At 44.0% G+C, this 15,287-nt stretch overlaps 1 protein-coding gene across 4 annotated transcripts in view; it reads right to left on the reverse strand.

The window, feature by feature from the left end:
• ankrd10a (ankyrin repeat domain 10a) overlaps window positions 1–15,287 on the reverse strand; it is a 51,443-nt gene that overhangs the window by 32,610 nt on the left and 3,546 nt on the right. For 3 of the 4 annotated variants that reach the window (XM_021608986.2, XM_021608987.2, XM_021608985.2), the window contains exons 1-2: window positions 6,187–6,603; window positions 503–655 (exon numbers count right to left, since the gene is read on the reverse strand). In XM_021608986.2, the coding sequence (XP_021464661.1) occupies window positions 503–655; window positions 6,187–6,384 (351 nt within the window). In that variant the 5' untranslated portion in view covers window positions 6,385–6,603. Of the gene's footprint in view, window positions 1–502; window positions 656–6,186; window positions 6,604–15,287 lie in introns of those variants that run through there. The other variant, XM_036983102.1, reaches the window with a different exon arrangement.

Below are 15,287 nucleotides of genomic sequence, written 5' to 3' on the forward strand. Positions count from 1 at the left end.
GTCACAGTGGAGAGAGCCAGGTGGAAAGGATGAAGCAGTAGAGTGTTATGCAATCATGACCTCCTAATCTGAATTCCCGAGCAGAGCTTCCCTGGCTGCTTCCTTTAGGTGCTTTTAAAAAAAAGGTAGTCACAGACAAACAGTAGCACTGGCAGGCCGGGGCAGACCCTATTTAAGCTGTGGTCATGACACGGCTGCCTGCCTGTTGGCTCTATGCTGTGACTCAGAGGCCATACATAGTCTCTAGTCAAACAGTCTGGTGTGACGTGAAGAGACAGTCTCAGATAAACCGACACACAGCATGAACTATAGCTCTGTCTCCCAGAAAGCCTGATCCCTAGATAGTAGGATAATTCTGGCCTACGTGGGCCGCATGGAAAAGATAGACAACATAGGTTTGACTCACTTTTGCAAACAGGGAAAGTACTTGTAGTCTGTCTTGTTATTTGGTCTATCCAGTCATAAGTGCCATTGTCTTGTAACCTGTAAGACTGAGACCCACCTGTCTGTTGATGTCGGCCCCTGCCTGCAACAGCCACAGCACACACTCTGGGTGGCCTCCAAAAGCAGCAATGTGTGCGGGCGTCTGGGCAAACCTCGTCGTCATGGCGTTCACCTTGCAGCCCACCTGCACCAGGCACATTACACACTCCAACTGTAAAGAAAGTGAGAGTGAGTCAACAACCAATCACAAAAGCTTTTCTGTTGAGAGCAGAGTTAATGATTGACAAGACACACAGCCATTACGCAAATCACAGTGAGATTATCACTACAGACTGTTGTATTCAAAGCTCTATGTCATTACAGAAACCAAACCACAGCAAGGAAAGTGTGTTTGTTTGAGGTAAACCCCAAAGGCACACTAACCAACCAGTGGCATCTTTATTAGGGCCTGGACAATACCAGTATCGCAATATTGTTTTCATGCCAAAAAATGAAAACACGAAGAGCAAACTCTTCCATGCTTTTACACCTGCATTGCTTGCTGTTTGGGGTTTTAGGCTGGGTTTCTGTACAGCACTTTGTGACATCAGCTGATGTAAGAAGGGCTTTATAAATACATTTGATTGATTCAGTCCTTTAAAAAACTGCTGTGTCAAATAGTGTGCTATAGCTTAGAAAATGTGACTCTGGATGACAACATAAATTGTTTGTTTCCAACATTGGTGCTGTTTTCCTAAAGCAGTTCAATACACTACGTGTTTTGTTTCCTTGCCGCGATAGTAATGAGTATCGCGATACTGGCATTATCCCAACCCTAATCTGGTTGGTGTCCTTTTTTCCCCCTGTATTGAGCTTCCTGTACAGAAGAGGACACCTAAGCCCATATATGGTCACAGTATAGGGGCTTCAACTGCAGTCACTCCCACTGACTTATGTTCAGGCCAGCCTCTGCGTGGGAAGAGTGGGCACACCCAGCCTAAGCAGTTTTGGCGGGACACACTGCAGTTTTCCTGGCAAACAAAGACACTTTAACCCCACCATATCAAATAATGTTGTCTGGGAGGACCTGTAGCCTAATAGCTCTGCAACAAAGACCAGGCCATGAGTCATAGTTGATATTGTACTGAAGTCCCACTTCAAGACAGGGCTTAGTAAATACAGTTCATGTAGTTTAAAAACATGATCCAAGCAGCTGTTCAAAATGTGTATGCCTGATTGGCTTAACTAAACAATCTCTCTCCCTCCTGTCAAATGTGCATCTCTAGATTGAGAAGTGACAATATGATTAAGATAGAATGCAGATATGATAGTCCGGATGGCCATGCTGTGGACATGGGGCAAAGAACGCTGCTGTTTAATGTTGTTGTTTCGGGTTTGGGCACAATAGTAACTAATAACTGCCTCATTCCTTTCCTCCTGTTCCTTCTCCAACATCTGTGGAACTTTCTCCAAACCACCTCACTCAGGGTAACCTTGCCAGTGACACACACAGAGCTCTAGTGTGACCAATTTGGTCGCATATGCGACAAAATGCACATAATGTATTCGGAAAGAATTCAGATCCCTTGACTTTTTCCACATTCTGTTACAGCCTTATTCTAAAATGTATTAAATTGTTCTATCAATCGACACACAACACCCCATAATGACGAGGTAAAACCAGTTTTTCGAAATGTTTGCTAATTTATTAAAATAAAAAACCGAAACCTCACATTTATGTAAGTGTTCAGTACTTTGAAGCACCTTTGGCAGCAATTACAGCCTCGAGTCTTCTTGGGTATGACGCCACAAGCTTGGCACACCTGTATTTGGAGAGTTTCTCCCATTCTTCTCTGCAGATCCTCTCAAACTCTGTCAGTTTGGATGGGAAGCGTCGCTGCACAGCTATTTTCAAGTCTCTCCAGAGATGTTCAATTGGATTCAAGTCCGGGCTCCGGCTGGGGCACTCAAGGACATTCAGAGACGTGTCCCAAAGCCACTCCTGCGTTGTCTTGGCTGTGTGCTTAGGGTCGTAGTTCTGTTGGAAGATGAACCTTCACTCTGGAGCAGGTTTTCATCAAGGATCTCTCTGTACATTGCTCTGTTCAGCTTTCACTTGATCCTGACTAGTCTCCCATTCCCTGCCGGTAAAAAACAACACGACAGCATGATGCTGCCACGACCATGCTTCACTGTAGGGATTGTGCCAGGTTTCCTCCAGCTGTGACACTTGGCATTCAGGCCAAAGAGATCAATCTTGGTTTCATCACACCAGATAATCATGTTTCTCATGGTCTGAGTGTCTTTAGGTTCCTTTTGGCAAACTCCAAGCGGGCTGTCATGTGCCTTTTACTGAGGAGTGGCTTCCTTCTGGCCACTCTACCATAAAGGCCTGATTGGTGGAGTGCTGCAGAGATGAGAACCTTCCAGAAGGACAACCATCTCCACAGAAGAACTCTGGAGCTCTGTCAGTGACCATCGGGTTCTTAGTCACCTCCCTGAGCAAAGCCCTCCTCCGATTGCTCAGTTTGGCCGGGCGGCCTTCTCTAGGAAGAGTCTTGGTGTTTCCAAACTTCTTCCATTTAAGAATGATGGAGGCCACTGTATTCTTGGAGACCTTCAATGCTGCAGAAAAGTTTTGGTACCCTTCCCCAGATCTGTGCCTTGACACAATCCTGTCTCTGAGCTCAACAGACAATTCCTTCGACCTTATGGCTTGGTTTTTGCTCTGACGTGCACTGTCAACTGTGGGACCTTATATAGACAGGTGTGTGCCTGTCCAAATCATGTCCAATTAATTGAATTTAGCACAGGTGGACTCCAATCAAGTTGTAGAAAAATCAAGGATGATCAGGGGAAACAGTATGCACCTGAGCTCAATTTCGAGTGTCCTAGCAAAGGGTCGGAATAGTTATGTAAGGTATTTATGTTTATGTTTAATAGATTGGGAAAACGTATTTTTTTATCTGTTTTCGCTTTGTCATTATGGGGCATTGTGTAGAATGAAAAACTCAATTTAATCAATTTTAGAATAAGGCTAACATAATAAAATGTGGAAAAAGTCAAGGGGTCTGAATACTTTCCCAAGGCACTGTACTTCGAGGATTTTGGCAATTAGGCCCTTTACTTCCTTAGAGTCCGATGACCTTGTGGATACCATTTTTGTCTCTATGTCCAGTATGAAGGAAGTTAGAGGTAGTTTTGCATGCTAGCAGATAGACTTCCAGTCATTGCACTAGCCAATGCTAACGCTAGCCAATGCTCACAAAACGACCTCTACCTTCCTTCATACTGGAAACAGACATAAAAATGGTAGCCACAAGTTCATCTGACTCTGGGAAAGTAGATAAAGGCCCTCCTTGCCAAAATCCCGAACCATCTCTTTAAAAAGATCTGACCCATATCACTAGCGCAATGTTTTTTTCTTCCTGTCGAGGATTGTGGGCATGTATTTTATAGAGGGAGCTCTATTACACTGGCCCAGGTTAAACCAAGCAATGGCCCGTCACGCCACTGAGCGAAAGCAGGGAGGGAGGAGCGCCATTCACAAATCAAACAGAAATCTGCACCGCTCGGTCATGTTGTCAACAAGGCAGCATGGTGCATCGTCCACAAACATGCATCTATTGTCCATTAAATAAATGTTTGAAACTTCAAAACTAGTTATCATTGGCATGGCCGAAAAAGCGTTTTTTTCAAAATTAATCACTTTTCCATTTGAAAACAGAATCCTACTCATCACTTAATTATGCAGTGGTGGAAAAAGCACCCAATCGTCATAGTTGAGTAAAAGTAAAGAGAACTTAATTAGAAAATTGCTCAATTATGTCACCCAGTAAAATACTACTTGAGTAAAAGTCTAAATGTAATTGTGAAAATATACTTTGTCAGAAGTAAAAGTATAACATTTAAAGTTCCTCATATTAAGCAATCCAGACGGCACCTTAATTAGATTTTTTTGCCGATAGCCAGGGGCACACGCCAACATAATTTACAAACTAAGCATGTGTGTTTAGTGAGTCCGCCAGATCAGATTCAGTAGGTTAGACCAGGGATGATCTATAGATAAGTTTAACAAATAAGAACATTCATGTCCTGCTAAGCATTCAAAATGTAATGAGTACTTTTGGGTGTCAGGGAAAATGTATGGAGTAAAACACATTATTTTCTTTAGGAATGTAGAAGTAAGTTGTCAAATATAAATAGTAGAGTACAAATACCCAAAAAAACTACTTAAGTATAATTTAAGTATTTTTAAACCACTGTAATTATTCCCTTTTGTTTTGAGCAGAGTTTTGAGCAGACACCATAGGCCAGAGCGTGGCACCTGGCTCACCCCCAGGAGGCAGCCCGGTTCTAAAACAAATGCAATCACATTACACCCGGCTCAAATTCTTCCCACTGGGGTAACCCGGCCAGAAAAACAAACCCCTTTATTCATAAACCATGTCACAGGTTGTTCTAAAGCTAATTGCGGGCAAGTTTAACCATTTGTTTTACACATTGTTCAGTCATGTTTGTGACCTCATTAGCTAGTTAACAACCTGGTAACATTACCAGTATATCCCTACATTTGGGGGCACAAAAAGAAAGGAAAAGCTTCTTCAGGAGATCTATGATCATAGCAATATATGAATGACAGTTCTCTAGCATGTTGTCATCAGAAACTTGACTTCTTAAAGACACCGTGTAAATGTTCTAGAATGTATTGCAATAGAAAAATTTTGATTTTACATGTTGAAACCTCATTTTACACATTACTGTTTAATTTTTAAAAATTGTAGCTTTTACACAGTTAAATATTGTTTTTCTTGGGCACAGCATGTGCTTCAGAAGTAGCTAGAATTCATATAGGCTATATCTCAACCGATACAAATAAAACAATTCTGGTGCTCCTAAATGTAATGTTGCGTTCTTAACTTCTTAAAGTTGTGAGTACCAGTGCTCTCAGTTGGGAGCCTGTCAGTACATTTCAATTAAACAAGTCAAAAGTTTGAAATATATATATTTTTTTTTGGGGGGGGGGGGGGTTACGTAAAACAAAGTTTGAATAAAGCAATGCCACAGTCATGCAAGACTTTTGAGAAAATGGTTTGTTCCATGAGCACAGCACAGTATGCAGAGCAGGTACGTGCAAGTTGTTTCAACTGTAGATATTGTTGGCGGGTTGTTTGCCATTGGCCCATGCACAGCCAATAGAAAACGATGCAGTGCTTTATAAAATATTGGACATTTCCTGAAATAAAATGACAGGAAGGGAAGACTAGCTACTTTCTCGGGAAGACTAACGTTAGCGCTATGGCCCAACTGAAATACTGACAACTAGGCTTCAACAGCATCCCGAATGCACTATTAGGACAATCAATGTCGATATTACATAGCTGTACATTCACACAATCTTTGCTTTCAGTTGTGAACGCACGCACGTTTCACGACATTAGGTGATAACATTTGATTTCACATTATGGAGATGAACAAACACCTAACAATTAGAAAATATTTTTAAACATTCTTATGAGTGTTGAGACAAATGACGTAAATCGCTGTTCAGCTAGACAGCTTGCTACATTGTAACGTTTTAGATACATTGATACTTAAATAAATGGTACGTATATTTGTATCGGATTAGTATCACAAATCGGAAAATCTAACTATGTCAGTTCTTTCGAAAATGATAATAGCATTTCTTGCTAGATTTACGCCTGCTAACAATGTGACAATATGAATAATCTCTCTATTGGTTTTAGAATGTTTGCAAGCTACCTTTCCAAAATGTGCTGCCCAATGAATGGGACTCCAGCCATAGACGGAGTCTTCCGTGATGAGGTCTGCTTGGTTTGTGGTGCACTGAAGAAGCGAACACAAAGCAACAACGTCTCCATCCCTGCACGCCCGGTGGAGAGGGTAACGAATGTTCAGTACCTCGTCGTTTGAAAATCCAGACTCTACGCTGACGGACATGGTTGCGATACGGTGTGTACAGATGTTTGGGAGAAAAGTAGCCGTATCAAGTTGCCTTAGTCGCCAAGAATTTAACCCGCTTCGCACGCCCCTACAGGAACATACACAAAGGAAAGGAAGAGATGAGAGCTCGCGCTTTCAACTTGGCGCGAATCGCAAAACACGGACTGTTTTTTTTTTCTTGGCTGCTTGGTTCTATCAAAACCCGTCATGGAGTCCTTTGTTAAATCTTCTTCTTTGTCGATGAGGTTTAACGGCGGTTGGCATCCAATAAATGTTGCATTACCGCCACCTACTAGACTGGAATATAACTCCCTTAGACTTTGCTTGAGAATTAAAAAATAAATAAATAAGAATAAATAAATAAATACCCTACCATCTAACCCTACACTCACTAAAAACTCGCCATCCTACTCAACTGTTTAAATCAATTTAGTCCTACCTCAGGCCAACAGCCTGAAAGGATGGGATACCACCACTTAACATACCCTGTAACTCTTCTGAAGTCCAGTCTTGCACATCCAAATACCTCTCTGCAGCTGCCACCACAACCTCAATTTTCTGCGACTTACATTCTATCCCTGCAGTACAGTTGATAACCATTGCTATAAATGCTAAAAATCCAATCTTACTGAAACATATCACTTGTTGGCCTATCCTTGTACAGATGTACTATTCACACCACTCCTCTCAGGATCCCTCCTCCTTGATCCATCTTCCTATACTTTCTTCATTGCTTCAGCATACAACAACTTCTGCACTACTCTAACCCTGGAAACCTCAATCTGCCGCTCTTTCATCGGACATTTCTGATCCACAGCCCCATGGGCACCCCTACAATTAACACATACCACTATTTTCCCCAATGCTACACATTCCTTTCTCTCATGCCCTTCTGCACATTTCTCACACCTAGGAACCTCCCTCCTACACACCGCTGCAACATGCCCATAAGCTTGACACCTATAACAACTTAATGTATTTGGCACAAAGCTCATACGGGATAATTTATTATCCTAACAGCACTTTGTTAGGCAGTGTCAACATCAAAACGCAAAAGGACAGACAACAACTCTTCCGTTTCACCACTCACGCCACCCTGTCTGCATCGCACCAAAGGACGAGCATCACAAACACCATTAATCTTCCCCTTCCGTTGGTCAACTTTCACATTTACCGCTACCCCAGTAAAGACTCCTCTCAATGGCACCATTTCCTTGAGAGCAAAATAATTCACATCTCTTGTCCCCATTCGTTTAACACGGAGCACCTGCTTCCTCTGACAAGCAGAAACCCAAGCAATTATCACAAGGCCACTTCTGGTTACCTTCACCGATTCCACAGCACCCACCTCTGTTTTCACCCACCCTGAAACCACAAATGGATCAGCCAAAAGGCAAGGGTCCACTTTTCACTCCTACTGTCAAAGACTCAACTTTATCCTGGGCTCTGAGAACTTCACCAGACCTACCACCTCCCAATACTTTTCCCTCGTTCACTTCCATTTCTCCTCCTGTCTTCGATCTGACGTACAGCCGACTCTGCTTACACTTTCTATCATTCTTCTTTAACAAATAATCTCCTTTTCCCCACCATGTTTAACCTACTCAGGCTCAACCTCTTCCTCCCTCTCTCTCTTCGAACTCCTTTGCCTCTTTTTCCCTCCATTCCTCCTCCGTATTCCAAGTATACATCTACTTATGATAATACTGCACTTCTCCTGACATCTTGTTCTTGCCCGCTCAAGGGACATCATTTAACCGGCTGTCACAATCTCAATCAGCACAAACCCCTCAGGATGTAACGCTCAACAGTGCTTCCCACTTCTAAAGCAGCTACTTTGTCTTGATGTTCTTCTTTGTCAATAGCTACCGAGAAGCTTTTCCATTTCAAACAAGCGCACTCTTCCAACCACCATCCACAGACACTTCCTGAGGTATGACCAGTCCGCGAGCCTCCTCCCTCCATTTTCTACTTCATTGCTACTGCTTCTTCTGTCCCTTTGTTGAATCAGGCTATGCAGTGTCTTTAGAGAGTATCCACAACCCTTGACTTTTTCCACATTTAGTTGTGTTGAAGCCTGAATTTTAAATTTGATCAAATTGAGAATTAGGGTTAGATTTTGGGCTACACAATAGCTCATAATATCAACGTGGATTTATGTTTTTGTAAAAAGATTTTTTACAAATTAATAAAAAATGAGAAGCTGAAATGTCTTGAATCAATAAGTATTCAACCCATTCTTATGGAAAGCCTAAATAACTTCAGGAGTAAAAAATATGCTTAACGAGTCATATAATAAGTTGCATGGACTCACTCTGTGTGCAATAATAGTGGTTAACATGATTTTTGAACGACTACCTTATCTCTGTATCCCACACATCTGTAATGTCCCTCAGTCGAGCAGTGAATTTCAAACACAGATTGAACCACAAACACCAAGAAGAAGTTTTGTCAAGGCCTCGCAAAGAAGGGCACCTATTGGTAGATGGGTAAAAAATAAAATAAAAACAGAAAGACCAGGGAGGCTTTCCAGTGCCTTGCAAAGAATAGCACCTATTGGTAGATGTGTAAAAATGAAATTAATAATTACACTTTGGATGGTGTATCCATACACCCAGTCACTACAAAGATACAGGCATCCTTACTTACTCAGTCGCCAGAGAGGAAGGAAACAGCTCAGGGAATCCATGTGGCCAATGGTGACTTTAAAATAGTTCAATGGCTGTGATAGGAGAAAACTGAGAATGAATCAACAACATTGTAGTCCCTCCACAATTCTAACCTAAATGACAGAATGAAAAGACTGAAGTCTGTGCAGAATTAAAATATTCCAAAATATACATCCTGTTTGCAGTAAGACACTAAAAGTAAAACTGCAAAAAAATGTGTAAACACAACACATCACTGAGTACCACTCTTCATATTTTCAAGCATGGAGTTGACTGCATCATTAAATCTGTTTTACCAAATTTCTACTAGCATGTCATGAGCAACCAGAGGGGAACAAAGTTGACCACCTTTACTCCACACACAGAGACGCATACAAAGCTCTGCCTTGCACGCCGAATCCTCCTGATTCCTGCTTACAAGCAAAAACTAAAGCAGGAAGTACGAGTGACTCGCTCAATATGGAAGTGGTCAGATGACACAGATGCTACGCTACAGTACTGCTTTGCTAGCACAGACTGGAATAAGTTCCGGGATTCATCCAATGGCATTGAGGAGTATACCAACTCAGTCACCGGCTACATCAATAAGTGCATCGACGACGTCGTCCCCACAGTGACCGCACGTACATATCCCAACCAGAAGCAATGAATTACAGGCAAAATCGCACCAAGCTAAAGGCTAGAGCTGCTGCTTTCAAGGAGAGGGACACTAATCCGGACACTTATAAGAAATCCCGCTATGAAAACTATTACAGACTACAAAGGAAAACCCATCTGCGAGCTACTTTTATGCTTGCTTCGAGGCAAGCAACACTGAAGCATGCATGACAGCACCAACTGTGCCAGATGACTATGTAATCACGCTCTCCGTAGCCGATGTGAGCAAGACCATTAAACAGGTCAACATTCACAAGGCCGCGGGGCCAGAAGGATTATCAGTATGTGTACTCAGAGCATGGCGGACCAACTGGCAAGTGTCTTCACTGACATTTTCAATCCCTGACCGAGTCTGTAATACCTACCTGTTTCAAGCAGACCACCATAGTCCCTGTGCCCAAGAAAGCGAATGTAACCTGCCTAAATAACTACCGCCCCGTAGGCATGAAGTGTTTTGAAAGGCTAGACAAGGCTCACATCAACACCATCATCCCGGAAACCCTAGAACTACTCCAATTTGTATACCGCACCAATAGATCCACAGATGGCACAATCTCAATCGCACTCTACACTGTTCTTTCCCACCTGGACAAAAGGAACACCTATGTGACAATGCTGTTCTTTGACTACAGCTCAGCGTTCAACACCATAGTGCCCACAAAGCTCATCACTAAGCTAAGGACCCTGGGACTAAACACCTCCCTCTGCAACTGAATCCTGGACTTCCTTACGGGACTCCCCCCAGGTGGTAAGGGTAGGCAACAACACATCTGCCACGCTGATCCTCAACACGGGGGTGCCTCCTCAGGCCTACAACAATGATGAGACAGCCTATAGGGAGGAGATCAGAGACCTGGCTGTGTGGTGCCAGGACAACAACCTCTCCCTCAACGTGAGTAAGACAAAGGAGATGATCATGGACTACAGGAAAAGGAAGGCCGAACATGCCCTTCATTCACATCGACAGGGCTGTAGTGGAGCGGTCGAGAGTTTCAAGTTCCTTAATGTCGACATCATCAACAAACTATCATGGTCCAAACTCACCAAGAATGTTGTGAAGATGGTACGACAACACCTTTTCTCCCTCAGGAGACTAAAAAGATTTGGCATGGGTCCCCAGATCCTCAAAAAGTTCATCAGCGGCCTCCCAGGTGGCGCAGTGGTTAAGGGCGCTGTACTGCAGCGCCAGCTGTGCCACCAGAGACTCTGGGTTTGCACCCAGGCTCTGTCGTAACCGGCCGCGACCAGGAGTTCCGTGGGGCGACGCACAATTGGCCTAGCGTTGCCTGGGTTAGGGAGGGGATGGCCGGTAGGGATATCCTTGTCTCATCGCGCACCAGCGACTCCTGTGGCGGGCAGGGCGCAGTGCACGCTAACCAAGGTTGCCAGGTGCACAGTGTTTCCTCCGACACATTGATGCGGCTTGCTTCCGGGTTGGATGCGCCCTGTGTTAAGAAGCAGTGCGGCTTGGTTGGGTTGTGTGTCGGAGGACGCATTACTTTCAACCTTTATCTCTCCCGAGCACGTACGGGAGTTGTAGCGATGAGACAAGATAGTCGCTACTAAACAATTGGATACCACAAAATTGGGGAGAAAACGGGGTAAAATGTACATTTTTTTTAAAAGTTCATCAGCTGCACCATCGAGAGCATCCTGACATGTTGCATTACCACCTAGTATGGCACCAGCTGGTCATCCGACCGTTAGACGCTACAAAGGGTAGTGCGTATTGATCCAAGATGGCGTAGCAGTCAGACATCTTTGTCCTGTCGTCCCTTGTATATATCGTTTTACATCTTTTTCTTCGCACATCTTTTAAAATATTTTGCTAAACCTCAACTTCTAAATACTCTCCTGCAACCCGCCTCAGCCAATGTGGCGTGGATCTGCTTTTTTCCCAAAAGTATTTATATTTACTTCGGATCTGGAATCCCTCAACTGAAGCTAGCCAGCTAACTACCAGCTATCAGTCAGCAAACCATTGCCAGCGGTCATCAGCTAACCTTCAGCTCGGAAAGCTCTCGCCAGTTCGAACAACGTGACTCTAACCAGAGCATAACGGACCTATTATTTTTATGCCCGGATTCCTACCGCAAACTGAACATTTTCATCTGGATCTTCACAACTAGCTAACCGCAATCCCGGATGACTACTCCTGGCTAGCGTTTCCATCCCAGAGCAAGCACCGATTAGCTTGAAGCTAGCTCAGCCAGGGCTCCTGTAATACCACCGAAGCATATTACTGGGCTACAATATCCGGAACCCTTCTATAGCTGGTATGGGGCACGGAACCTGGCAGATCCCCTACGACTGGAATACCGACATAATCTGCCCAAGGACTCCAACAGGCCCCTCAGGCGCGACGCCAGCTGAAGACCCATTCTGCTAACCAGCTAGGCCTGCTAGATACCTAGAGCTACTTGGAACCCTACTAATTCCACGACTTGTCTATCGACGTCACAGCACGAAGAGGCAAAAACAGACTTACCCCCATTGCGACGTCCCCCAAAGGCTAACTTGCTAGTCCCTGCTATCTGCTTGCTAACCCGGTCTGCTAACTGCTAGCTTGCCTGCCCGGTCTGCTAACTGCTTGCTAAGTTTGTTTTACTCACTGCTTTAGCACACTCTGCCAACCCAGATGTCTTAGCCGTGTCTGAATCCTGGCTTAGGAAAACCACCAAAAACCCTGAAATCTCCATCGCTAACTATAACGTTTTCCGCCAAGATAGAACTGCCAAAGAGGGAGGTGTTGCAATCTACTGCAAAGATAGCCTGCAGAGTTCTGTATTACTATCTAAGTCTGTACCCAAACAATTTGAGCTTCTACTTCTAAAAATTCACCTTTCCAGAAGCAAGTCTCTCACTGTTGCCGCTTGCTATAGACCTCCCTCTGCCCCAGCTGTGCCCTCGATACCATATGTGAATTGATTGCCCCCCATCTATCCTCTGAGCTCGTGCTACTAGGTGACCTAAACTGGGACATGCTTAACACCCCAGCCAACCTACAATCCAAGCTTGATGCCCTCAATCTCACACAAATTATCAATGAACCTACCAGGTACAACCCCAAATCAGTAAACACGGGCACCCTCATAGATGTCATCCTAACTAACACGCCCTCCAAATGCACCTCCAAATGCTGTTTTCAATCAAGATCTCAGGGATCACTGCCTCATTGCCTGCATCCGTAATGGGTCTGCGACCAAACGGCCACCCCTCATCACTGTCAAACGCTCCCTGAAACACTTCTGCGAGCAGGCCTTTCTAATTGACCTGGCCCAGGTATCCTGGAATGATATTGACCTCATCCCGTCAGTAGATGATGCCTGGCTATTCTTTAAAAGTGCCTTCCTCACAAACTTAAATAAGCATGCCCCTCTCAAAAAAATAGAACTAGGAATAGATACAGTCCTTGGTTCACTCCACCCTTGACCAGCACAAAAACATCCTGTGGGGTTCTGCATTAGCATCGAATAGCCCCCGTGATATGCAACTTTTCAGGGAAGTTGGGAACAAATATACACAGGCAGTTAGAAAAGCTAAGGCAAGCTTTTTCAAACAGAAATTTGCATCCTGTAGTCCTAACTCAAAAAGGTTTGGGGACACTGTAAAGTTCATGGAGAATAAGAGCACCTCCTCCCAGCTGCCCACTGCTCTGAGGCTAGGAAACACTGTCAACACCGATAAATCCACTATAATTGAGAATTTCAATAAGCATTTCTCTACGGCTGGCCATGCTTTCCACATGGCTACCCCTACCCCGGTCAACTGCCCGGCACCCTCCACAGCAACCCGCCAAAGCCCCCACCATTTCTCCTTTACCCAAATCCAGATAGCTGATGTTCTGAAAGAGCTGCAAAATCTGGACCCCTACAAATCAACCGGGCTAGACAATCTGGCCCCTCTCTTTCTAAAATGATCTGCCAAAATTGTTGCAACCCCTATTACTAGCCTGTTCAACCTCTCTTTCGTATCGTCTGAGATTCCCAAAGATTGGAAAGCTGCCGCGGTAATCCCCCTCTTCAAAGGGGGTGACACTCTAGACCCAAACTGCTACAGACATATATCTTACCCTGTCTTTCTAAGGTCTTCGAAAGCCAAGTTAACAAACAGATTACTGACCATTTCGAATCCCACCATACCTTCTCCGCTATGCAATCTGGTTTCAGAGCTGGTCATGGGTGCACCTCAGCCACACTCAAGGTTCTAAACGACATCATAACCACCATCGATAAGAGACATTACTGTGCAGCCGTATTCATCGACCTGGCCAAGGCTTTCGACTCTGTCAATCACAACATTCTTATTGGCAGACTCGACAGCCTTGGTTTCTCAAATGATTGCCTCGCCTGGTGTAGTGGAAATTTCCTGTATTACCAAATCACAAGAAAGCAAACCACACACAAGACAGAGTTATCATAAAGTCCATATTTAATTATATGAGCTCCATCACAACCCTGTGACTCTCAGATCAATTCAGTGTCTATAAATGAATTCTCTGAGAGTGCTTACACATTGCAACTGAGATCCTTTATAGCAAAGACACACATAGCCAGACAGCATTGGCTATAAATTATCGTTCAGCTTTGGTCTCCTAAACTATGTTCTTATCTCGCTCTTGGTACCAATCAGAACCAAAAACACTACCTCTTCCAATGGCATATATTAAATACACCCCCTCCTGGACAAGATCACAGAGAGACAGTGACTGGCACACAGACATTGTGGAGCCAAGAGATAATTGGTTCCCCCTCAATCATCCCTTCACATGATTTAAAAGATACGTTTACATATGACTCATTCACAGATAAGACTAACCAGACCTCTCCCCTCTCTGGGCCCAAGTAACTTTTTCCACATAAGCATGCTATAAAATGAATAAAACATCTTATTTATAAATGTTACCTAAATGTTACCACGACACTGGTTTACCAACTACTTCTCTGATAGAGTTCAGTGTGTCAAATCGGAGGACCCGTTGTCCGGACCTCTGACAGTCTCTATGGGTGTGCCACAAGGGTTCAATTCTCGGGCCGACTCTCTTTTCTGTATATATCAATTATGTTGCTCTTGCTGCTGGTGATTCTCTGATCCACCTCTACGCAGACGACACCATTCTGTATACATCTGGCCCCTCCTTGGACACTGTGTTAACTAACCTCCAGACGAGCTTCAATGCCATACAACTCTCCTTCCATGGTCTCAAACTGCTCTTAAACGCAAGTAAAACTAAATGTATGCTATTCAATCGATCACTGCCCGCACCTGCTCGCCCGTCCATCATCACTACTCTGGACGGCTCTGACTTAGAATACGTGGACAACTACAAATACCTGGGTGTCTGGTTAGACTGTAAACTCTACTTCCAGACTCACATTAAATATCTCAAATCCAATATTAAATCTAGAATCGGCCTCCTATATCGCAACAAAGCATCCTTCACTCATGCTGCCAAACATACCCTTGTAAAACTGACCATCCTACTGATCCTCGACTTCGGTGATGTCATCTATAAAATAGCCTCCAACACGCTACTCAACAAACTGGATGCAGTCTATCACATTGCCATCCGTT

This window comes from Oncorhynchus mykiss, chromosome 7, assembly GCF_013265735.2.
Source record: "Oncorhynchus mykiss isolate Arlee chromosome 7, USDA_OmykA_1.1, whole genome shotgun sequence".
NCBI classification, from domain to species: Eukaryota; Metazoa; Chordata; class Actinopteri; order Salmoniformes; family Salmonidae; genus Oncorhynchus; species Oncorhynchus mykiss.